Source organism: Dermochelys coriacea, chromosome 3 (assembly GCF_009764565.3).
Source record: "Dermochelys coriacea isolate rDerCor1 chromosome 3, rDerCor1.pri.v4, whole genome shotgun sequence".
In the NCBI taxonomy this organism is placed as follows: Eukaryota; Metazoa; Chordata; order Testudines; family Dermochelyidae; genus Dermochelys; species Dermochelys coriacea.
The window spans coordinates 177964187-177990404 of NC_050070.1; the positions used below are offsets into that span (position 1 = coordinate 177964187).

The 26218-nt window shown below is 41.7% G+C and overlaps 2 protein-coding genes across 2 annotated transcripts in view; one reads left to right on the forward strand and one right to left on the reverse strand.

Moving 5' to 3' along the window:
- Nucleotides 1–17707, reverse strand: part of PIGF (phosphatidylinositol glycan anchor biosynthesis class F) — a 59390-nt gene extending 41683 nt beyond the window's left edge. Inside the window, exons 1-4 of the mRNA XM_038394459.2 lie at nucleotides 17576–17707; nucleotides 15935–16185; nucleotides 13451–13542; nucleotides 12177–12293 (exon numbers count right to left, since the gene is read on the reverse strand). Of these exons, the coding sequence (XP_038250387.1) occupies nucleotides 12177–12293; nucleotides 13451–13542; nucleotides 15935–16162 (437 nt within the window). The 5' untranslated portion in view covers nucleotides 16163–16185; nucleotides 17576–17707. The remainder of the gene's footprint in view (nucleotides 1–12176; nucleotides 12294–13450; nucleotides 13543–15934; nucleotides 16186–17575) is intronic.
- A 69-nt stretch (nucleotides 17708–17776) lies between these two features.
- On the forward strand, nucleotides 17777–23769 carry CRIPT (CXXC repeat containing interactor of PDZ3 domain). The gene is made up of 5 exons (XM_038394461.2): nucleotides 17777–17917; nucleotides 18505–18570; nucleotides 20020–20074; nucleotides 21306–21409; nucleotides 23292–23769. Exons 1-5 carry the CDS (start codon nucleotides 17902–17904, stop codon nucleotides 23354–23356), a joined length of 306 nt encoding a protein of 101 aa, XP_038250389.1. The 5' UTR covers nucleotides 17777–17901; the 3' UTR covers nucleotides 23357–23769.
- The last annotated feature ends 2449 nt before the right edge of the window (nucleotides 23770–26218 follow it).

Genomic DNA, 26218 nt, shown 5'->3' on the forward strand with positions numbered 1-26218 from the left:
AGACCATCCATAACAGGTGTTTGTCCAACCTGCTCTTAAAAATCTCCATGACAGAGATTTCACAACCAAGCTGAGAAATTTATTCCAGGGCTTAACCACTCTGATAGTTAGGAAGTTTCTCCTAATGTCCAACCTAAACTGCCCCTCGCTGCAATTTAAGCCCATTTCTCCAATTTGTCCAGATCATTTAGAATTTTAAATACTATCCTCCAAAGCACTTGCAACCCCTCCCAGTTTGGTATCATCCGCAAACTTTGTAAGTATACTCTCTGTGCCATTATCTAAATCATTAATGAAGATATTGAACAGAACCAAACCCAGTACACACACATAATAGACTAAATCACTTATAAAAAAATACACCGGGCCAAATACAGTTGTGGTGTAAGCAGGAGATGTTCCAGTGCAGTCAATGGAGAAGCACCCACTTGTGCCAGGACTGATTTTCACCCATTGTGACACTTCTCTGTAAAGACAAAAGTTAATCTATCTGCATTTATAATCAGTTTAATAAATCACAGGCAAATTACCTGTAAATGCAAAGTATTAAAATTTAAAGCTTAGCCAAATTTTAGTATTATTATATTTTCTCAGACAACTTTAGATATAAACACACTTCATTGTTTATTTCCTAAAACATATGTACAATTCACTTTAGTTTGTTTTCATTTACTAAATGGTAACAATTGTGTGACGTTGCACTCCATATTGTTTATGGAAATACGCTTATGAATGTGAATATGATGTAACTGAATATGCTTTATGCAAAAGGTCTCTTGTAAGGTATAACTAACGTTCTAACCTACTGAATGTATTCCTCCTATTTGTACGCATGTGCCACACACTCTCAAAGAAACTGCGCAACCACCTGATCAACATCCTCTACAGCAAACAGGGAAAGATTAAGAATGAGCTCTCAAAACTGGATACTCTCAAAGAACCAACCTTCCACACAAACGTCCTCGTGGCTGGACTTTACAAAAACTAGACAAGCCATTTACAACACACACTTTGCTTCTCCTCTACAAAAGAAAAAGGAAACTAAGCTATCTAAACTACTACATGCCACAAGGAGCCACAACAGTGGTTCCCGTAACCCACCCAGCAATATTGTTAATCTATCCAACTATACTCTTAGCCCAGCAGAAGAATCTGTCCTATCTCGGGGCCTCTCCTTTTGCCCCTCCACCCCCACGAACATGATACAGTTCTGTGGTGACCTAGAATCCTATTTTCAACCTCTCAGACTCAAGGAATATTTCCAACACACCTCTGACCAACATATTAACCTACAGAGACCTTCCTACCAACACTACAAAAAGAAGGATTCTGGGTGGACTCCTCCTGAAGGTCGAAACAGCAGACTGGACTTCTACATAGAGTGTTTCCGCCGACATGCACGGGCTGAAATTGTGGAAAAGCAGCATCACTTGCCCCATAACCTCAGCCGTGCAGAACACAATGCCATCCACAGCCTCAGGAACAACTCTGACATCATCATCAAAAAGGCTGACAAAGGTGGTGCTGTCATCATCATGAATAGGTCGGAATATGAACAAGAGGCTACTAGGCAGCTCTCCAACACCACTTTCTACAAGCCATTACCTTCTGATCCCACTAAGAGTTACCAAAAGAAACTACAGCATGTGCCTGAAAAAGCACAAGAACAAATCCACACAGACACACCCCTAGAACCCCGACCTGGGGTATTCTATCTGCTACCCAAGATCCATAAACCTGGAAATCCTGGACACCCCATCATCTCAGGCATTGGCACCCTGACAGCAGGATTGTCTGGCTATGTAGACTCCCTCCTCAGCCCCTACGTTACAAGTACTCCCAGCTATCTTCGAGACACCACTGACTTCCTGAGGAATCTACAATCCATTGGTGATCTTCCTGAAAACACCATCCTGGCCACTATGGATGTAGAAGCCCTCTACACCAACATTCCACACAAAGATGGGCTACAAGCTGTCAGGAACAGTATCCCTGATAATGTCACGGCTAACCTGGTGGCTGAACTTTGTGACTTTGTCCTCACCCATAACCATTTCACATTTGGGGACAATGTATACCTTCAAATCAGCGGCACTGCAATGGGTACCCGCATGGCCCCACAGTATGCCAAAATTTTTATGGCTGACTTAGAACAACGCTTCCTCAGCTCTCATCCCCTAATGCCCCTACTCTACTTGCGCTACATTGATATCATCATCTGGACCCATGGAAAAGAAGCCCTTGAGGAATTCCACCACGATTTCAACAATTTCCATCCCATCATCAACCTCTGCCTGGACCAGGACACATAAGAGATCCACTTCCTGGACACTACGGTGCTAATAAGCGATGGTCACAAACACCACCCTATAACGGAAACCTACTGACCGCTATTCCTACCTACATGCCTCTAGCTTTCATTCAGATCATACCACACGATCCATTGTCTAAAGCCAAGCTCTACGATATAACCGCATTTGCTCCAACCCCTCTGACAGAGACAAACACCTACAAGATCTCTATCATGCATTCTTACAACTAAAATACCCACCTGCTGAAGTGAAGAAACAGACTGACAGAGCCAGAAGAGTACCCAGAAGTCACCTACTACAGGACAGGCCCAACAAAGAAAAGAACAGAACGCCACTAGCCATCACCTTCAGCCCCCAACTCAAACCTCTCCAACGCATCATCAAGGATCTACAACCTATCCTGAAGGACGACCCTTCACTCTCACAGATCTTGGGAGACAGCCCCCCAACCTGAAGCAAATACTCGCCAGCAACCACACACCACACAACAGAACCACTAACCCAGGAACCTATCCTTGCAACAAAGCCCGTTGCCAACTCTGTCCACATATCTATTCAGGGGACACCATCATAGGGCCTAATCACATCAGCCACACTATCAGCGGCTCGTTCACCTGCGCATCTACCAATGTGATATATGCCATCATGTGCCAGCAATGCCCCTCTGCCATGTACATTGGCCAAACTGGACAGTCTCTACGTAAAAGAATGAATGGACACAAATCAGACGTCAAGAATTATAACATTCAAAAACCAGTTGGAGAACACTTCAATCTCTCTGGTCACTCGATCACAGACCTAAGAGTGGCTATCCTTCAACAAAAAAGCTTCAAAAACAGACTCCAACGAGAGACTGCTGAATTGGAATTAATTTGCAAACTGGATACAATTAACTTAGGCTTGAATAGAGACTGGGAATGGATGAGTCATTACACAAAGTAAAACTATTTCCCCATGGTATTTCTCCCTCCTACCCCACCCCCCACTGTTCCTCTGATATTCTTGTTAACTGCTGGAATTAGCCTACCTGCTTGTCACCATGAAAGGTTTTCCTCCTTCCCCCCCTGCTGTTGGTGATGGCTTATCTTAAGTGATCACTCTCCTTACAGTGTGTATGATAAACCCATTGTTTCATGTTCTCTGTGTGTGTGTGTGTGTATATATAAATCTCTCCTCTGTTTTTTCCACCAAATGCATCCGATGAAGTGAGCTGTAGCTCACGAAAGCTTATGCTCTAATAAATTTGTTAGTCTCTAAGGTGCCACAAGTACTCCTTTTCTTTATGTGATAAGTAGCAAAGAGTCCTGTGGCACCTTATAGACTAACAGACGTATTGGAGCATAAGCTTTCATGGGTGAATACCCACTTCGTCAGATGTACGTAGTGGAAATTTCCAGAGGCAGGTATAAATAATGATAAGTAGTCCACTTGAAAGGCCTTTTCAGCCCTATAGTGGGGCATATTGAACATGATGTTACAATAGTTATACAAAAAGATATTCATAGCTGGATCTTTATTTTAGGAGACACGAAAATAGTGGAAAGATTTCAAAGTGAATAATTTGGCAGTATGAATGCATAAACACAACTCTAACCTTTTTCAGGCTAGATATTTGTATTCATTAAGCTATACTTTAATAGCTTTCTAATGTCAAACTTTTTTCTGTCATTGCTATAATATTCTATTGAATTTTCATTACAAACACATGCAACTTCTACAGAACTTGGTTTATTGATTTTTAAAAAACACATAGGTGGATGAGGGTTACAAAAATAAGGTCACATAGTAATTTAGGGCATGATCCAATGAACTCAATTAAAAGATTAGCTCTCCTGTTCTAAAATAAATTCTCTCCCTTTCCCCTCCCCCACAACTCAACATACTAAAACTTAAGGCAAAAGCATCCCCTTCTTCTCCCACTATTCAACCCTCTATTCTCCCTCACCATTGAATTACCCACTCCTCACTCCACATGGTAAACCCAGTAAATCAACCTGGGAACACACCGCACCCACAATCAGCCCCTTCCTCAGCTCATGTCCCCTTGACTTCTACCTCACTCCAGCGAGCATAGTTCCAGTTAATAAATTACAAACTAGAATTAATTTCTGGAAAGGAGAACCATTGAGATACTAGATGACTACAAGATTACTACAGTAGTTCTTTGTAATGGATTTGCATCCAGTAGATAAGAGTCAAATCAGCGGCATTATGTTGAATGAAACATGTATTTTACTTTAAAATGTTGCGAGACTGAAGGGAGATATGAAGGGACAAGCCTGCCTCCTACAGCATAATATAGCCATACAAATAACTATGTTCAAAACAACATTAAAAAGCTAAACTGAATCCTAGAAAAGAATGGAATTGAGTTAAAGCTGAAATCTAACGCAGCAGAACAGAGGAAATCATTGTAGAATGTGTGTCACAAACTCACCTACCGTTTAGCAAGCTAAAAACCTCCCAGTACAATGGGGTGGATTGACAACATTTTAGTACTTAGTCTTACTTTATTTTGACAAAAACCACTCAATAGCTTTCATTAAATCTTTCAGAGGTTTAAATTTCTGTTTCCTTATCTATTCTTTAGAGTGAAAGGAGAAAATGTCCTATGCAACTGACCCGAATAGGATAGTTAATGACTACCAAAGCCTACGCACAGTTTATATACTAATATTAATATAAAGGTTGTTACATGTGACTATTACACACAGTATGCTTAATTTTGATCTTCTCTACATTGGTATAAATCAGACGTAACTCCACTTAAGTCAATAGTGATTCACTTAAACGTAAAAACAAGTGTGATCAGACTTCAGCCTTTATGGACTGATAGTATGATGTATATAATAAAAATCTGTGTGTAAAGAATTACTACTATCATGTTTACAGTTTTTAAACTTCAATGTCTCCGTCTTCTAATTTAAATTATTGGTTATCTGGGAGAGGGTTGGTGGGTTGCGTGTCTAAACTAAATCAAAAAGGACTCTGTCCTCAATACAGGTGAATGTAATGATCTACAGCATTTCATTATGCAACAAAGCTGATACTATTTTCATAATTAGTTTAAATAATGGCACCAGAACATTTGAGTTTTCCTACAATGAAAACAGATTTCTTTAAATAATCTTTTTCCAATTTTCATACCAAAGATCATGTGCATCAAATTTCTGTTTAAGGTCTATTACATTTTTTCCACAGTTAAATAATAATACCTTTGAAGCAGGTGGTGAGAAGTGTCATTTTAAAGTTGTGTAACTTCAACATTTATCAAGTGAGGAAGTGTGCAAGATTATCCTGTAGAATTTAGTCATGGGTCTCTTCTATAAAGGGTGATGATCATGCAAATTGTGTAATGATTTTGCACTGTGGACAAGTGTCCACTTAGAATCAAACTATTTTAAAGACGTGTGAAACTAGACTTTGAACCCTGGAGGCCAGAAACAAAACGAAAAGCTAGCTCACCAATCAACTGTATCATGGAGATGTTTCATCAGGGAAACAATGACAATCCTAAATTATGGATGTGAAAAGTTTGACTCTAAGAATAATGACCTGGTGGGAGTCTGCTATAGACCACCGGACCAGGGGGATGAGGTGGATGAGGCTTTCTTCCGGCAACTCAGGGAAGCTACTAGATCGCATGCCCTGATTCTCATGGGTGACTTTAATTTTCCTGATATCTGCTGGGAGAGCAATACAGCGGTGCATAGACAATCCAGGAAGTTTTTGGAAAGCGTAGGGGACAATTTCCTGGTGCAAGTGCTAGGGGAGCCAACTAGGGGGAGCGCTTTTCTTGACCTGCTGCTCACAAACCGGGTAGAATTAGTGGGGGAAGCAAAAGTGGATGGGAATCTGGGAGGCAGTGACCATGAGTTGGTTGAGTTCAGGATCCTGACGCAGGGAAGAAAGGTAAGCAGCAGGATACGGACCCTGGACTTCAGGAAAGCAGACTTTGACTCCCTCAGGGAACAGATGGCCAGGATCCCCTGGGGGACTAACATGAAAGGGAAGGGAGTCCAGGAGAGCTGGCTGTATTTCAAGGAATCCCTGTTGAGGTTACAGGGACAAACCATCCCGATGAGTCGAAAGAATAGTAAATATGGCAGGCGACCAGCTTGGCTTAATGGTGAAATCCTAGCGGATCTTAAACATAAAAAAGAAGCTTACAAGAAGTTGAAGGTTGGACATATGACCAGGGAAGAGTATAAAAATATTGCTCGGGCATGTAGGAAAGATATCAGGAGGGCCAAATCGCACCAGGAGCTGCAGCTAGCAAGAGATGTCAAGAGTAACAAGAAGGGTTTCTTCAGCTATGTTGGCAACAAGAAGAAAGCCAAGGAAAGTGTGGGCCCCTTACTGAATGAGGGAGGCAAGCTAGTGACAGAGGATGTGGAAAAAGCTAATGTACTCAATGCTTTTTTTGCCTCTGTTTTCACTAACAAGGTCAGCTCCCAGACTGCTGTGCTGGGCATCACAAAATGGGGAAGAGATGGCCAGCCCTCTGTAGAGATAGAGGTGGTTAGGGACTATTTAGAAAAGCTGGACGTGCACAAGTCCATGGGGCTGGACGAATTGCATCCGAGAGTGCTGAGGGAATTGGCGGCTGTGATTGCAGAGCCCTTGGCCATTATCTTTGAAAACTCGTGGCGAACGGGGGAAGTCCCGGATGACTGGAAAAAGGCTAATGTAGTGCCCATCTTTAAAAAAGGGAAGAAGGAGGATCCTGGGAACTACAGGCCGGTCAGCCTCACCTCAGTCCCTGGAAAAATCATGGAGCAGGTCCTCAAAGAATCAATCCTGAAGCACTTAGAGGAGAGGAAAGTGATCAGGAACAGTCAGCATGGATTCACCAAGGGAAGGTCATGCCTGACTAATCTAATCGCCTTTTATGATGAGATTACTGGTTCTGTGGATGAAGGGAAAGCAGTGGATGTAGTGTTTCTTGACTTTAGCAAAGCTTTTGACACGGTCTCCCACAGCATTCTTGTCAGCAAGTTAAGGAAGTATGGGCTGGATGAATGCACTATAAGGTGGGTAGAAAGCTGGCTAGATTGTCGGGCTCAACGGGTAGTGATCAATGGCTCCATGTCTAGTTGGCAGCCGGTGTCAAGTGGAGTGCCCCAGGGGTCGGTCCTGGGGCCCGTTTTGTTCAATATCTTCATAAATGATCTGGAGGATGGTGTGGATTGCACTCTCAGCAAATTTGCGGATGATACTAAACTGGGAGGAGTGGTAGATACGCTGGAGGGGAGGGATAGGATACAGAAGGACCTAGACAAATTGGAAGATTGGGCCAAAAGAAATCTAATGAGGTTCAATAAGGATAAGTGCAGGGTCCTGCACTTAGGATGGAAGAATCCAATGCACCGCTACAGACTAGGGACCGAATGGCTCGGCAGCAGTTCTGCGGAAAAGGACCTAGGGGTGACAGTGGACGAGAAGCTGGATATGAGTCAGCAGTGTGCCCTTGTTGCCAAGAAGGCCAATGGCATTTTGGGATGTATAAGTAGGGGCATAGCGAGCAGATCGAGGGACGTGATCGTTCCCCTCTATTCGACACTGGTGAGGCCTCATCTGGAGTACTGTGTCCAGTTTTGGGCCCCACACTACAAGAAGGATGTGGATAAATTGGAAAGAGTACAGCGAAGGGCAACAAAAATGATTAGGGGTCTAGAGCACATGACTTACGAGGAGAGGCTGAGGGAGCTGGGATTGTTTAGTCTGCAGAAGAGAAGAATGAGGGGGGATTTGATAGCTGCTTTCAACTACCTGAAAGGGGGTTTCAAAGAGGATGGCTCTAGACTGTTCTCAATGGTAGCAGATGACAGAACGAGGAGTAATGGTCTCAAGTTGCAATGGGGGAGGTTTAGATTGGATATTAGGAAAAACTTTTTCACTAAGAGGGTGGTGAAACACTGGAATGCGTTACCTAGGGAGGTGGTAGAATCTCCTTCCTTAGAGGTTTTTAAGGTCAGGCTTGACAAAGCCCTGGCTAGGATGATTTAACTGGGACTTGGTCCTGCTTTGAGCAGGGGGTTGGACTAGATGACCTTCTGGGGTCCCTTCCAACCCTGATATTCTATGATTCTATGACCTTGTACATTCATTCAGAAAGCCTTATCTTCTTTATAAAAGACTCCAGGACATGTTGCTTCCTGCAATCATGTATCAGAGGGGTAATCGTGTTAGTCTGTATTCACAAAAATAACGAGAAGTCCAGTAGCACCTTCAAGACTAATAGATTTATTTGGGCATAAGCTTTTGTGGGTAAAAAAACCCACTTCTTCAGATGCATAGAGTGAAAATTACAGGTACAGGCATAAATATATATATATTGGCACATGAAGAGAAGGGAGTTACCTTACAAGCGGAGAACCAATGTTGAAGGCAAATTCAGTCAGGGTGAATGTGATCCACTCCCAGTAATTGATGAGGAGGTATCAACACCAAGAGAGGGGAAATTGCTTTTGTAGTGAGCCAGCCACTCCCAGTCTCTATTGAAGCCCAACTTGATGGTGTTAAGTTTGCAGATGAATCGTAGTTCTGCAGTTTCTCTTTGAAGTCTGTTTTTGAAGTTTTTTTTTTTGAAGAATGGCTACTTTTAAATCTGTTATTGAGTGTTCAGGGAGATTGAAGTGTTCTACTGGCTTTTATATGTTATCATTCCTGATGTCTGATTTGTGTCCAGGTATCCTTTTACGTAGAGAATGTCCGGTTTGGCTGATGTACGTGGCAAAGGGGCATTGTTGGCACATGATGGCATATCACATTAGTAGATGTGCAGGTTAATGAACTCCTGATGGTGTGGCTGATGTGGTTGGGTCCTATGAAGATATCGCTAGAGTAGATATGGGGATAGAGAGGGCAACAGGATTTGTTATAGGTATTGGTTCCTGGGTTAGTGTTTCTGTGGTGTGGTGTGTAGTTGCTGGTGAGTATTTGCTTCAGGTTGGGGGGCTGTCCGTAAGCAAGGATTAGCCTGCCTCCCAAGGCCTGTGAGAGTGGGGGATCGTTTTCCAGGATACGTTGTAGATTGCTGATGATGCACTGGATAGGTTTTAGCAGGGGACTGTACGTGATGGCCAGTGGTGTTTTGTTATTTTTCTTGTTGGACCTGTCCTGTAGTAGGTGACTTCTGGGTACCCAGCTCACTCTGTCAATCTGTTTCCTCACTTCCCCAGGTGGGTATTGTAGTTTTAAGAATGCTTGATAGAGATCTTGTAGGTGTTTGTCTCTGAGGGATTAGAGCAAATGCGGTTATATCTTAGGGCTTGGCTGTAGACAATGGATCATGTGATGTGTCCTGGACAGAAGCTGGAGGCAGATAGGCAAGTACAACGGTCAGTAGGTTTCCGGTATAGGGTGGTGTTTGTGACCATCGCTGATTTGCATTGCAGTGTCCAGGAAGTGGATCTCTTGTGTGGACTGGTCCAGGCTGAGGTTGATGGTGGGGTGGAAATTATTGAAATGCTGGTGGAATTCAAGGGCCTCCTTTCCATAGGTCCATATGATGAAGATGTCATCAATGTAGCGTAAGTAGAGGAGGGGTACTAGGGGACAAGAACTGAGGAAGCGTTGTTCTAAGTCAGCCATAAAAATGTTGGCATACTGTGGGGCCATGCAGGTACCCATAGCAGAGCCGCTGATTTGAAGGTATAAGTTGTCCCCAAATCTGAAATGGTGGTGGGTGAGGACAAAGTCACAAAGCTCAGCCACCAAGTGTGCTATGGCCCCATCAGGGATACTGTTCCTGACAGCTCATAGTCCATCCTCATGTGGAATATTGGTGTAAAGAGCTTCTACATCCATTGTGGCCAGGATGGTGTTTTCAGGAAGATCACCAATGCATTGTAGTTTCCTCAGGAAGTCGGTGGTGTCTCAAAGATATTTAGGAGTGCTGGTACCATAGGGTCTGAGGAGAGACTCCAAATAGCCAGATAATCCTGCTGTAAGAGTGCCGATGCCCGAGATAATAGGGCTGCAGGATTTCCAGGTTTACGGATCTTGGGTAGCAGATAGAATACCCCTGGTTGGGGATCTAGGGGTGTGTCTGTGTAGATTTGTTCCCGTACTGTAGCAGGGAGTTTCTTGAACAGATGGTGTAGTTTCTTTTGGTACTCCTCAGTGGGATCGGAGGATAGTCGCCTGTAGACTGTGGTGTTGGAGAATTGCCTGGAAGCCTCCTGCTCATAATCCGACCTGTTCACGATGACTACAGCACCTCCTTTGTCAGCCCCTTTGAGTATAATGTCAGCGTTGTTTCCGAGGCTGTGGATGGCATTGCGTTCTGTACAGCAAGTGATGCTCTTTGTTCACAATTTCAGCCTGTGCACGTCTGCAGAAGCACTCTATGTAGAAATCTAGTATGTCATTTTGACCATCAGGAGGAGTCCATGCAGAATTCTTCTTGTAGTGTTGGTAGAAGGGTTCCTGGTGGTCAGTACACTACTCAGTGGCGTGTTGAAAATACTCCTTGAGTCAGAGATGGCAAAAGTAGGCTTCCAGATCACCGCAGAACTGTATCATGTGCATGGGGGTAGTGCGGCAGAAAGAGTCCCTGAGATAACCTGGCAGAAGAGTCTGCCTAAGTGTGTGGTTAGATAGAACAACAGTATTGTTGGGTGAGTTAAGGGTACCATTTTTGTAGCCCCCTGTGACATGTAGGAGTTTATATAGTTTACTGTCCTTTTTCCTCTATAGAGAAGAGAAGTGTGCACTGTAAATGGCTTGTCTTGTTTTTGTAAAGTCCAGCCACTTGGAAGTTTGTACGGCAGATTGGTTTTGCTCCAATCCCTCAGACAGAGACAAACACAAGATCTCTATCAAGCATTCTTAAAACTACAATACCCACCTGGGGAAGTGAGGAAACAGATTGACAGAGTGAGCTGGGTACCCAGAAGTCACCTACTACAGGACAGGTCCAACAAGAAAAATAACAACACACCACTGGCCATCACGTACAGTCCCCTGCTAAAACCTATCCAGTGCATCATCAGCAATCTACAACGTATCCTGGAAAACGATCCCCCACTCTCACAGGCCTTGGGAGGCAGGCTAATCCTTGCTTACGGACAGCCCCCCAACCTGAAGCAAATACTCACCAGCAACTACACACCACACCACAGAAACACTAACCCAGGAACCAATCCCTATAACAAACCCCGTTGCCCTCTCTATCCCCATATCTACTCTAGCGACACCAACCATGCTATCAGGGGCTCATTCACCTGCACATCTACTAATGTGATATATGCCATCATGTGCCAACAATGCCCCTTTGCCATGTACATCAGCCAGACGAACAGTCTCTATGTAAAAGGATACCTGGACACAAATCAGACATCAGGAATGATAACATACAAAAGCCAGTAGGAGAACACTTCAATCTCCGTGAACACTCAATAACAGATTTAAAAAGTAGCCATTCTTCAACAAAACATCTTCAAAAACAGACTTCAAAAGAGAAACTGCAGAGCTACAATTCATTTGCAAACTTAACACCATCAAGTTGGGCTTGAATGGGGACTGGGAGTTGCTGGCTCACTACAAAAGGAATTTCCCCTCTCTTAATATTGACACCTCCTCATCAATTATTGGGAGTGCACCACATCCACCCTGACTGAATTGGCCTTCAACATTGGTTCTCCGCTTGTAAGGTAACTCCCTTCTCTTCATGTGCCAATATATATTTATGCCTGTATCTGTAATTTTCACTCCATGCATCTGATGTGGGTTTTTTACCCACAAAAGCTTATGCCCAAATAAATTTGTTAGTCTTTAAGGTGCCACTGGACTCCTCGTTGTTTTTATTGCAATCATATCTGTTTATATTGTAAGAGAAGGAGGAAAATGAAAACTTACCCATTTTTACTGAACACCCTTATCCATGCTTGGATGTTTGGTCCCAGCATACACAAACAGTGTAAAGTAGTAAATGTAGATAGGAGTACTGCAAACAGAAATGTCTCAAGCACTGACCTATAAAGGAGGGACAAACTTTTTTAGTTAATTTTATGTTAAGAGCAATGAGTCTGAAGTTTTTTTTAAAAATGCCAGCTCCATTAGAAAATGTGCACACCTTCTTAAAACTAATCTAGCAAGAAGTTTCTTCTGTTCAGCCTTTAGGAATAAAGGGAAAGGAATACAATATCCCCAGATAGCCCCATATCCGTTAAACAAACTAAAAAAATGTAGTAATTCATCTGAAATGTTTGGGTCCTGTACAACTTTAACAGACACATTGATAATTTGTATGGATAGTCACTTTAGTTCAAAAGTATACACTGACTTTTTACTTTCCCAAATCTTTCATCTTTCTTGTTTGACTGTGGAAGCAGATAATGAGCTTTACCTGCATGATGATGTCATTATTCAGCATCTCAATACCACTTCCAAACAGCAGCCATGACAGATGCAAAGCTGGTTTCCCCCTATAACTTACATCCCAAATGCTAATATGATAGGGAGAGAGAGAAGGACATGGGACATTTATACAACTATAGTAGAACCTCAGTTACGAACACCAGCGTTATGAACTGACGAGTCACCCCTCCAAAAAAGTAAAATACAACACTGTACTGTGTTTGACGTAAATTACTAAAAAAATAAAGGGAACGCTTAAAAAAAAAATTGACACGGGTAAGAAACTGTTTGTGCTTGTTTCATTTAAATTTAAGATGCTTAAAAGCAGCCTTTTTCTTCTGCATAGTAAAGCTTCAAAGCTGTATTAAGTCAATGTTCAGTTGTAAACTTTTGAAAGAACCACCACCACATTTTGTTCAGAGTTATGAACATTTCAGTGTTAAGAACAACCTCCATTCCCGAGGTGCTTGTAACTTTGAGGTTCTACTGTACTGCAACTTTCCCAGGCAGTTTTTTTTTCTTGATCACTCTTCCATGTAGATTATAAAACAGAATGAGCATATACTAAAAGGCAAGTAGTCAGTTGTCTGTTTTTAATTCCTACTAGTGCCTGCCTCAAAATATATACAGACAATGGGTGAGGTCCTGCTTCTATTGAAATCGATGGGATTGCCATTGTCTTCATTTGGGCCAGGATTTAATCCAAAGCCTTTTAACCAATATCTGTAAGTAGCTTTAAAGCTTTTAGGTGAAGATATGGTTTTCAGACTTACTCTATTAGTGGTGCTCCATAAAGAACGATAATTCCATGAAATAGTATACATGATATGAAGAAGAACACACAGCATTTTAGAAATCTGGTTACCTAAAAAAACCCCAAACACACACCATTAAATATCAGAATAATGCTCTATAAATAGTACATTAAGCAATATACATTCTTCATTTCATCAACAGTGTTCCACTATGCCTACCTTGGAAACATGCCATTCAAATTATTACATTGGGCTATGGTTGAAACTAATAATTTAATATACATGTTTTCCTGTATTTAGTGTTTTAAAGCACCATCAGCTTAAAAAAATAAAATCACACTTTAGTTTTATGTCTTTTATCTACTGTACAACTATTACAAACAACACCTACAATTACTATAACTGAGAAGGATAACATGAAAAAAAAGTTTTCCAGTTTGTTTCCCGTGCACTTTTGACAGTACTTTGTGTTGTATGCTTCTTTTATTGGAATGCATCTTCCACAAAAGACTAAGGAAGATTAGAAAATAAACAAAATAATTTTAAAAACTGGCAGAGAGACTCCGAGACGTCATAGTATATAAAACTATATTTGACTCCAACTACATTTTAAAACTGACTAGATTTCAACAAGACAGTGCCACTTTCAGAAATGGGTATCTAACTTTCTACAAACTTCATTGGACCGTGACCCCTTCTGAAAAGAATTACTACAGGACTCCAGGAGGGGGGACCGAAGCCTGAGCCCACACAAGCCTCACCACCCCAGGGGATAGGTGTGGCAAAGCCAAGCCCCATCTCCCAGGGCTTGGGAGCCAAAGCCCAAGAGCTTCAACACTAGGCAGGGGGCCTGTAACCCGAGCCCTGCCACCTGGGCCCCAGCAAGTCTAAGCCATCCCTGGCAACCCCATTAAAAAGGGGTCGTGACCCACAGTTTGAGAACCACTGATGTACATAATTTTTTTTTAAAATACATCATTAATTTTCTATCAGTTTATATGGTACTCATTTGTTGCCTGTTTTTCTTCTGTAGGAGTCTGATGAGCAGTTTTGATTAAAGAAGCACCACCCAAATCTGAGTGGTTCTATTCAAATCAAGTCACAAAGGAAACTTCCAACATCAGTTACAGGTTTCAGAGTAACAGCCGTGTTAGTCTGTATTCGCAAAAAGAAAAGGAGTACTTGTGGCACCTTAGAGACTAAAATTTATTAGAGCATAAGCTTTCGTGAGCTACAGCATCCCTGAATGCATCCAATGAAGTGAGCTGTAACTCACAAAAGCTTATGCTCAAATAAATTTGTTAGTCTCTAAGGTGCCACAAGTACTCCTTTTCCTTTTGCGAACATTAGTTACCTTTCATGCTCCTTATAAAGTTTTTAGTTGTTTTTTTTTTTCAAGTCACAAACCCTAAAAAAGGTTTTTTTTAATATTTTTTGTATCATTTTTCCCCTTATCAAATAAATCAATGTCACCTCACGCTGTGTGCAAAATTATTGCTTTCAAGCTATTTGGCTTGTCAAGCTATTTGAACATCACCAAATTCTTAGTAACAGTGGTCTAAACCCCTTGGCTCAGCAACTGAGGTGCAGAACAAAGGTGGTGTCAAGATGCCTTTGTGCTTCCCCAATCCTGGGCTTGATGGGGACTGGTCCAGACCCCCATGGTAAAATTAATTTCTTTGTGTTCACATTCTCAATACCTAACTTTCAAAATGTAGTATTATAGTGTCTTTTATAAAATTGCAGTGCCTGTGGGAGCTGGCTTGGTTGTTCAAGTGACCTTAACTATCCATTCCAATACTTCCCCAGTTAATTTTGCTACACTTTACCTTAATTTAAATTTCCATGGGTTTGATTAAAAAAAAAAAAAAAAAACAACCCCCCCCATACACTTTCAAGATTTTACTGTTTTTCTTAAATTATTGCTATGTCTTAACAACTATTAACAGCAGAGGAGAACAAACCTCTCCATAATGCTGGTTTAGGCCCTAATCCTGTAGCGACCTGTGTCTATATAGACCCCTGCATTCATAAGAGTCCGTCAGACTTCTGCCATAGTGGAACTTATTGGGAGATCACTGTCTTAGACTATAAACCACCAGTTCTTGAAAACACACTAAGACATATCTTAGCAAGGACCCCTGGGTTTGCTGACAGCGTCAGAGGTAGAAAGATCCCAGCTGGGGTGAAGTTGGCAGTATCAGGACTCCTGGGTCCTCTACCTGACTCTGGGAAGGGAGTGAGGTCTAGTAGTTTGAGTACAGAAATGCTCCCCCCTGAAAACTTGAGTAGAAAAGAATGTTAAACAATGATGAAAATACTGAAAAAATTATTTCAAAAGATAATACACACTTACTCAGCTCATTTACAAAGGCCAAGATTGGACAACCAAGCACTTGAACATATTTTGTCCTTTCACTTTCCTAGTTGATTCCTTTAGTAAAAAGATAGTCAATCCTCCCTCAAAGCTACTAGCAATAAGTTAACTATACAAAATCTTACCTTGTGAGCAAATGAAATTCTCTTAGAAGATGAATTTGGTTTAAGTACTATATACAGGATTATATTTACAGTTGTTACACAAATACAACAGATGCACAACCAGATAAGGTGTGTTCCCAAAACTGAGAAGTTCTCCAAGAAGAAAGGTGGAACAACAGTTGTTAGGATAATGGAAAATACACAGACAATGTGGGCAGACAGCAGTCTCTTTATTTCTGTATCTTTCATGGTGTTCTATCTTGACTATCCACCTACAATAAAGCAAACAACATTATTGTAGTTAATTACTGAAAGGCTTAAGAGGGAGGAAAAATTATTTTTCCTGGATGGAATGCATAGCAAGATAAATTATGTGCTGCTCTAAAACAGAAAACTCAGTTTAGGAGCAATCATGATGTTCCATTCCAAAAAAGTTTCAGAATAAAAAAGCCAGCAATAAAATACTTTAAAATTGGTTACCCAATGGTTCAAAAGCTGGCTGAACTGAATACTCACATAGACTAGATGATGCTGATTAATTTGATTTTGAGAAACTAACAGGAACATTTTGATGATTTTTTTATATAGAACATTCCTCTGAAGTATTTACAACAACATTGGGATATACTGGTTCCCACGGATGAGCACAAAGAGAAAATACACAAACAAATATGAAACTGAACATTTTCATTCTCCATGTGAACAAAAGCACACAGAGTAAACAAAAAGTTAACAAAGAGCACAAAAAAAGAAAAGCAGATTTGAAAAAAATAATTGCCTTCCTAGTTTAAAGTGTTAAAACATGGGGACACTGAAAAATATACATAAAATTTTAAATTGATGGAAACCCTTTAAAGAGCAGGTGCTATTTTCAACCTTAACTACCCACTTCTATTCCACCTAAATTTGTAACTGTTTCGAGGTAGGGCATTCAAATAACCAAGTTTTAACCCTTACTACATACAAGCAAAAAGAAATTTAAGAAGCTAACTCTTCAGCCCACCCTCTTGTGATTTTCTCAGAGATATGGGGAATCCTGATTTTGTTGGGCGAGACAAAACAGTTACACAGTCTTGTAGGTTTCAGAGTAGCAGCGGTGTTAGTCTGTATTCGCAAAAAGAAAAGGAGTACTTGTGGCACCTTAGAGACTAACAAATTTATTAGAGCATAAGCTTTCGTGAGCTTCATCCGATGAAGTGAGCTGTAGCTCACGAAAGCTTATGCTCTAATACATTTGTTAGTCTCTGAGGTGCCACAAGTCCTCCTTTTCTTTTTACAGTCTTGTAGGATACACTAGGGAGGGGAAGGGTTCCTGCTCAATATTATTCTGTACCGTTCTTTGCAACCTGCCATTGGCAACGGATTGTGATAAAGTTTCCTGCTACAACATCTGATGCACGGGCCATGCTGAGGTTTGCATCCCCAGGCAGCGACAGTCTACACCACAGGCTTTGGGCCATCGGGCAATTTGCAGAGAGGCAAAATGTCAGGACCTGTCTTCTTCTTAGCCTATGTTCAACCTGCCGCAGCCAGCACGTGACCAGGATTCATCCCCGAATTTGGTGAGAAGCGGCGGGAGGCCCTGCGGTGGGGGTGGCGGTGGGGGGGGGGGGAAGCAGCCCCGGGGGAGGGGGAACGGAGGTAAGGCCATCTTCCTCTTACCTGCGTCTCATCCATGGGCGGGGCTACAGCGAACGCGAGGCCCGAGGGCACGGGGCTCCCCTGCCCCTTCGCTTTATCTCTCCGTAGGTAGCCGCGCCGGGCGCGTTGCGGAGGAAACAAGCGCTGAGATTGACAGGTGGGGTTGACCAATCAGGATAACGCACTCTGTGATTTGGGCAAACCGATAGGCTGGCTCCGGGGAGGGGCGGGGACAGGCCGAGGCGGAGGCCGGAAGCGGAAGCGGGGAGCCGGCAGGGAGGGTTTGTTTACGTTTTTACCGCTGCTGTCTCCCGGCGGCGGAGCCTGGCGCGCGGTTCTGGCTCAGCATGGTCTGCGAGAAGTGTGAGTCCCCGCGGGCGCCGGGCCCTGGGGCAGCCTCCCCCACCCCTTCGCGGCGCCGGGACTGACGCTGCCCCGGGAGCCTGCGCTGGAAGCGCGCGTTGAATCCCCGCCCAGGGTCTGAACCCACGACGCTGTCCTGTGGCCCCTCCCGCGGCCTCTCCGCGGTCCCTTCTCCTTCCCCGCCCCTGCCCTCTGAGCAAGTGGTAGGCCCGCGGGGGCAGGTCTCCCTTTTCGGGCTGGGCCTCATCTCCTCCGGCTGGTAGGCGGGGACCGAGGCGGGCATAGCTATGGGCTGAACTGCCCAGGTGTGTGTGTGGAGCACTTGCTGCATGGCGCCCACCGCGTCTTGGCTGTCCCAGCTGTTGCCCCATGGCTTGAACCTGTGTCCTTGCTTCTGTGGGTGAACTGGCATCTCTCACTAAGGGAACCTATAGAAGCCAAGCACAGCCAGGCCTCTGCTCAGGAGCTTGCTGACCACTTACTCCAGAAATACATATTGGATGGCATTTGTAGTAATAAGCAGCATTTGTTTAGAGGCCTTAATGAAAACTAGGTCTAGTTCCCCCTCGCTGTATGTTCTGTTATAGGTGAGAAGAAACTTGGCACTGTAATTACACCCGACACATGGAAGGATGGAGCAAGAAACACTACAGGTATTGCATTTGAAGAGTTACTGAATTGAGGAAGAATTTATGCTCTTATTAGATGTCAGTAGATAACTGTCCTTCACTTTAGTCAGATTCTTTCCCATGATAATTCAGTCTATTGGGAATGTAACTACTTTGATCTTCTGTGGTGCTGTATGTGTTTCTACTATTTCACCCTACGAAATAATGACGTGTGTAAGCATGGACTAAGAGGTCCTGTTGTCTCGCATCTTAATCCTTCGAGTACCCTATATTCATTTTTTTCCACCCATTTATTTGCTCTAGTCCACTCACCCTCAACATTTTACTTTGCACCCACCTTCAGGCTAATAGTCCTGATCAATATTTCACTTGGTTATTCTTGGGTATTTATAAGTATTAAACACATTTTATTTTATATTGAACTATTACATATTTAGCAGCTAAATGGAACCTGAACACCAAACTAACAAACAGTAGATTTAAAATGGGGTATTGGAGTGTAATTAAATATGACTGCTTATCCGTTTGGGAGGAAGAGAAAAAGGAAAGGATTCCCTGGTGATTAAGGCACAGAACTAGGAGTCAGAAACCCTCGGTTCCATTTCCAGCTCTGCCATGGACTTTCTGTCTAATATTGGACAAATAACTAAGGCCTCAACTGTGCAGTGCAGTACTCCACTCACCTGGAGCTTTACATACCAATTCTTCAAAGACAATAGGAAAAGGACCCAGACCTTTACCCATTTTTCCCCCTTGACTAAAACCTGTATCAAATTAACTGTACAGTGGAAATGAGAATTCATATATTGAGACCAAATTATAGTTTGTAGAGATTCTCTGATGGAAGTTCCTGTAAATGTACAAAATATTGAGTATGCATCCTCTAAGAGTTATGTTTTAATACACTGTCTCCAAGCAAGCTGATTGAACTGAGTCTTACGTTAGTCACAACTGTTCACGTCCTTTATATACAATGTAGCAGAAGTGCAATATATTATAAACTTTTCATTGTTTATAATATATTGCACTTCTGCTATATTTAGTGTATAGTATAGGGGTTCTCAAACTGGGGGTCGGGACCCCTCGGGGGTTGCGAGGTTATTATATGGGCTGTCAGCCTCCACCCCAAACTTTGCTTTGCCTCTAGCATTTATAATGGTATTAAATACATTAAAAAGTGTTTTTAATTTATAAAGGTGGTGGCACTCAGAGGCTTGCTATGTGAAAGGGATCACCAGTACAAAAGTTTGAGAACCACTGGTGTAGTAGTAGTAATATGAGAACTCGGGTGTGGGTTCTATTGGACTTTCAAGACTTATGACATCCTGGGCTCTTGTTTTGAATGAACTTTTCCCCCTTATTTGATCAAGCCTGGGAGGGGCATATGGGTGTGTCTCTTGTTTTTAATTTATTAAATAAGTTTTTTACAAATGACTTTGATATTAGTCAATATCTTATCTTTCCTTTATAAAGAAAGTGGCGGACGAAAACTAAATGAAAATAAGGCACTGACTTCAAAGAAGGCAAGGTTAGTATTGCAATTTTAATTTTACTCAGATAAGAATAAAGATCTTATAAAGTTTTTACTGGGGAAAAACTTGTTTCATGTATTTCTGAGTAATTTTTAAAACTGATATACAATTCTCATTCTATTTGTCTGACAGAACACAAGCTATTTGAGGCAAGGACCATGCAATATTATGATGCTATAAATATTTGTAAACAAACGTATGCATCTTCAGATTCATTTTGTATTGCTGTGTTCTAGAGAGAACATAGCAATACAAATGCCCAAACTTTGCAATGCTTAAGTCCACCCTAAACTTTCATATATCTGCCTAGTTGTCTTACTTTAGATTTAATGAGGAAGGGTTTGATATTGTTGAGGAATTGGGAGATCTGGGTTCTGTTATTGCCCAGGGATGGGCAAACTTTTTGGCCCGAGGGCCACATCGGGGAATAGAAATTGTATGATGGGCCATGAATGCTCACAAAATTGGAGTTGGGGTGTGGAAGGGGGTGCGGGCTCTGGGGTGGGGCTGGGGATGAGGAGTTTGGGATGCAGGAGGGTGCTCCGGGCTGGGATTGAGGGGTTTGGAGAGCGGGAGGGGGATCATTGGAGTGTGTAGGAACCAGAGCAGGGCCATGCCGCATCTTCCGGGAGCCGCATGGTGTGGCCCCAACTCAGCGCCTCAGCCAGAGCGGGGCCGAGCGGCCTGGTGCAGCTCGCGGGCTGGCTTAAAACAGCTCGCGGGCCGGCTTAAAATGGCTCACGGGCCATAGTTTGCCCACCCCTGTGTTATTTGTCTCTGACAAGACTTCCTGTGAGACCATGAGTCACTGAGAAACCTCTGAGTGCCTGTTTATCTACTTGTAAAATAGTGTGATAGTTGTTGGCCTCACAGGAGTGTTGAGGCTTCATTCACTTTTTGCAGAGTGCTTAGAGGCCATTAGGTGAAAGGTATGGAAGTGCAAAATATCATTAATAGTTTACAAATAAAGACTTGCATTTGATCAGCTTTGTCTACACACTGCAGGAGTGTGCAATGGGTCATATTGTTAGCTTCCATATGCCATATTTGGCCTTAGGACTCTTTGAATGTCTCTCTCCTAGACCATAGTTTCTCTACATTGTCTGTTCATAGCCACTCTAAGTTCAGTGATTTTGCAGTTATCGTGATGAGGCAGATGGGAGTATTTTCTCCTATGGCTTTTACATGAACATCTAATGTGTGGAATATTTTATTTTTTCATCCTAGATTTGATCCTTATGGGAAGAACAAATTTGCAATATGCCGGATTTGTAAGAGTTCTGTTCATCAGCCAGGGTCTCACTACTGCCAGGGATGTGCTTATAAAAAAGGTGAGATTTATGTAGCATGACTTTTCCTTCCCCATCCAGCTTGAATTTAGTGCACAAATGGAATTCCACTTCTTTTAATTTTAGGCATCAGAAATAGTAGAGCTGAAGAATAATTCAAACTTACCTTGGTAGGTTTTTGGAAAACTGTTATTGAAGGTTGCTGTTGCTGAGCAACTGCATGAACTCTCTCTTAATATAAAATAATGTGATTATGTTTAAAATTAATTTATAGATTCGTGGATTCCAAGGCCAAGAAGGGACCATAAATATCATCTAGTTTGACCTCCTGTATAAGGCAGGTCATAAACTTCCACCCCCAAATTCCCTAGAGCATATATGTAGTATTAATTTAAAAATTCCCAGTGAAGGAGAACCCACCATGTCCATTGTTAAAGTGTACCAATGGTTAATTAACCTTGATGTTAGAAATGTACACCTTATTTCCAGTCTGAATTTGTCCAGCTTCAATTTCCAACCATTGGCTCTTGTTATGCCTCTGCAGCAGTTTTCCTATATAGTCTCAAATTTTACTTTATATTTAATAGTCTCACACCAAAAGAAATTATCTTTAGGTTCCTATAGCATACAAGCCTCACAAGGCCTCTGATTCTGGCTGTGTGGCACAAAAGGAAGAGACAGGAACCCAGTTTGTGAGAGAATTGAGTGATGGTGGCTCTTGAAGAGTGTATATGTCAATGGTTGTCTTTGTGGCTGACTCTGACTTCCCATGAACCCAGTTGCAATTTGTAGCAATCAAATGGAGCAACCATATGCCACTGCCAGTAGAAGAATAATGCAAATTTTACTGAAGGAGACTTACTGGCCCAGTTATACAAGTACTTGGTCCATTGTAAATGAAGCTTGAACTAAGCTGAAACTGAGAAGTAAAAGGTGTGATAGCCGTGTTAGTCTGTATCAGCAAAAACAATGAGGAGTCCTTGTGGCACCTTAGAGACTAAATAAATCTGTTAGTCTCTAAGGTGCCACAAGGACTCCTCACAGTTTTTAGAAGTAAAAGTTAAAGATCAAATCAGCAGCACAAAGAAGCAGACTATTCCAATGCATCCATTATGGTATATACAATAGTGTTTCCATACCGTTGAGGTTGGCACACACAGGGGTGAATTGATACTCCATTCCTGACTCTAAACTTCCTAGCTTTTATTGGTTTATAGTAGATCTTTAATTATATTTAAGGCTGTCAATTAATCGCAGTTTTTCAAGTGATTAACGCAAAACAAATTAACTAGATTTAAAAAAAAAGTGATTACTCACAGTTTTAATCACACTGTTAAGCATGAGGTGAATTGAAAAATACTATTTTTTTTATATCTTTTTTATAGTGCAAATATTTGTAATAAAAAATAATGTAAAGTGAGCACTGTACATTTTGTATTCTGTGTTGTAATTTAAATCAATATAATTAAAAATAGAGAAACAACCAAAAATATTTATAATACATTTAAATTGGTTTTCTATTATTTAACAGTGCAACTAAAACTGCGATTAATGGTGAGACTTTTTTAATTGCATGATTAATTGCAATTATTTTTAATCGTTTGACAGCCCTAATTATATTAGTTATATATGTTATTTTAAATGTTAGTGATTTACCCATAGTATAGCTGTATCATTGAGATATAAACTACTTTAGCAGCCATAATATCACTACTGCATGATTTGCCATTTCTGATAAAAATCAAGAGAGTACACAAACAACTTGAGAATGAGAGCTCATTCTACTCATCCGTCAACTTTTCCTGTTTGACAACTTTTTGGAATAGACACTCTTTATAAAGACTCACAGCCATGAAAATCATTGAAAAGAAATTTACCCAAAGAACCCTCCATATGACTTGTACACCTTATTCTTCATTTTTAGGCATCTGCTCAATGTGTGGGAAAAAAGTCTTGGATACCAAGAACTACAAACAAACATCTGTCTAATTATGTTGAGTGAGGATTTTATGCACTTGTTTCTGAAAATCTTTGTACAGTTTAACTTCTAATCTAAAATAGCTTGTGAATATTATTCGAGAGTAATATGTATCTGAAGGAAAAACTGAAAGATACGTTTGACCAGAAGCCTAAGAGATCTGACTTTTACTATTTTGGCATAAACTTACTGATGTTTAAAAATAATGGTTTTACACACATTGATATAGTCCTGAATTGCAATGAGATGTCTACTAAGTGTTCAGATCAAAACTACCGCCATCATAGCTCAGATTCTCCGACTTTGTATTCCTGCTAGTCCACTGTTAGATTTTGACTCGACCACTTACATAATAGTGTAAACATTTTGTAAATGCTTAAAATATGAGATCATGTCAACTCATTAAAGTTGTTGTTCCTGTTCAGTTTCCATTTACTTTATTTTCTGATAACTTGATGTATTTGTAATTTTCCACATTCAAAAATGAATAGTTACAGTTTTGTTCTGCACTGAGGAATGTTGGTGTGTAGATATAAACAACACTTCACTCTTGTTGAGACTTCTCATTGATTTACTAACTGGAGTAACGTTGGTCAAATTACAACAAATGATTTGAATACTAAATAAAAAATAAACCCAACATGTTACTAATTTAAATTAATAACTACCAATTGAGTTCAATTAATGTTACCTTTGCAGCTGAAGATAGATAGCGGAATGCTTTAGAAATATCTTATCAAGTCTCCTGTTTGAGATTAGTTATTACACCCATTTTTCACAGGGATGTTTACTTGCTCAACACAATAAAATGAATCTTAATGCTAATCCCTTGATATTCTTCATGTCCTATTGTAGTTGGAATGTGATCTTAAACATCTATTTTGGAACTAAGGTTCTTGAAAGTGCTTCAATAGAACTATGACCTTCACAAACTGAGTAGGAGGGACTGAAGCTGTACATCCACCTTCCTGGGAAGGAGGGTGATTATTTGAGAGAGAGAGAGAGAGAGAGAGAGAGAACCTAGAAGTAGGGGTGATTGTAAAGGTGAGCATACAGGTCTGAACTTTAGCTGGTGCTGTTCCTTACTCTTACTGGCCTGTCGCTAATCATAGATTAGGGTTGGAAGAGACCTCAGGAGGTCATCTAGTCCAATCACCTGCTCGGAGCAGGACCAACCTCAACTAAATCATCCCAGCCAGACAGCCATCCCTGTCAAGCCAGGCCTTAAAAGCCTCTAAGGATGGAGATTCCACTAGCTCCCTAGATAACCCATTCCAACGCTTCCCCACCCTCCTAGTGAAATAGTTTTTTTCTAATATCCAACGTAGACCCTTCCCCACTGCAACTTGAGACCATTGCTCCTTGTTCCGTCATCTGCCACCACTGAGAACAGCCTAGCTTCATCCTCTTTGGAACCCCACTTCAGGTAGTTGAAGGCTGCTATCAAATCCCCCCTCACTCTTCTGTTCTGCAGACAAAATAAGCCCTGTTCCCTCAGCCTCTCCTCGTAAGTCGTGTGCCATAGCCCTGTAATAATTTTTATTGCCCTCCATCAGACTCTCTCCAATTTGTCCACATCCTTTCTGTAGTGGGGGGCTCAAAACTGGACCCGATACTCCTAATGTGGCCTCACTGAGGGGAATAATCACTTCCCTCGATCTGCTGGCAATGCTCCTACTAATGCAGCCCAATATGCCATTAGCCTTATGAGCATCAGGGGCACACTGTTGATTCATATCCAGTTTCTCATCCATTTTAATCCCCAAGTCCTTTTCTGCAGAATTGCCACTTAGCCAGTTGGTCCCCAGCCTGTAGCCGTGCTTGGTATTCTCCATCAGGTGCAAGAAATATTAATAAAAGTACTACAACTATCCTGAGCTAAAGGACTGTTAATTGTTCATAGCAGCCTAAGTCAGGAGAATGCTCTTCCAAAGCTACCAGGACTTGTAGGAGTTTTAAGTCTTTAGAATCTTCCTTTCTCCTCCCACTGAAGTATCACTTAAACACTGATAGTATCATATACACCATGTACAGCTACACAAGGATTTGTTTTTGTTTCCTTATATGTAATATGTGAATATTTTAAACCTATATTTTTTTTCTAAGGGTCAGTGTATGGGTTCCCCCTTCAGCTCCTGGAAACCCTGGCTGGTAAGCCTTCATTGTGAATTAAGCAGCACACACAGTCCACCAACCATCTTTATTATTGTTTATACTCTAGGTACATCCCAGCAGTTATATGGAGCCCCTTTCTGCTCCCTGGTTCAGCCTTTTATACCGCCTGCTTTCTTCTCAGCACTATTCAGCTGGTGAGATAATTACCCCATTAGCTCATCAGGCTTCATACAGGTGCAAGTGATTCCTTTTACCCTTCCAAACCCAAACTACCTCAGTCACTCCTACTCTCTACACCCAGTGCCAGGGGTGGTCTAATTGGCTGGCATCCAGTGACCTCAAATTATGGTGGCTAACATCACCCCATCACAGAGTCCCTTCCCTTACTACCACTATCCCTTTTTGCTTGATTTGCAACTCCTTTCAGCTATCACTCGTTTGTTTCATTCTGTGAATAGCTGTATTGAGTTTAATTTTTCTCTTGTTGTCACAACTGTTACTGAAACAACTTCATGATTCACCCAAGAAATATTGTGAACTGTTGGTGGTGATATTTCCTGATGGGAAGTGGAGAAAACTGAGCTATGAAGAAAGCATTAGGTATGGCAAGCCAGTCTGTTTACAGCCTGCCTTCTCTAACTGCCCTGCTGCAGCAGAGTTGGATGCAGGTTTTGTGGGTGCTGTATTGATATAAGCCCTTGCTGGTTGTCAGTATTCAGTATAGAACAGTTTCAGAGGAAGGGTTTGGCAACCAGGCC

Bases quoted from the DNA above. Each gene is read 5' to 3' on its own strand.
- CRIPT (XM_038394461.2), top strand. The intron at 18,571-20,019 runs GTATTGCATTTG...TCCTTTATAAAG, and splicing joins TGGAGCAAGAAACACTACAG to AAAGTGGCGGACGAAAACTA. The intron at 21,410-23,291 runs GTGAGATTTATG...CTTCATTTTTAG, and splicing joins GGGATGTGCTTATAAAAAAG to GCATCTGCTCAATGTGTGGG.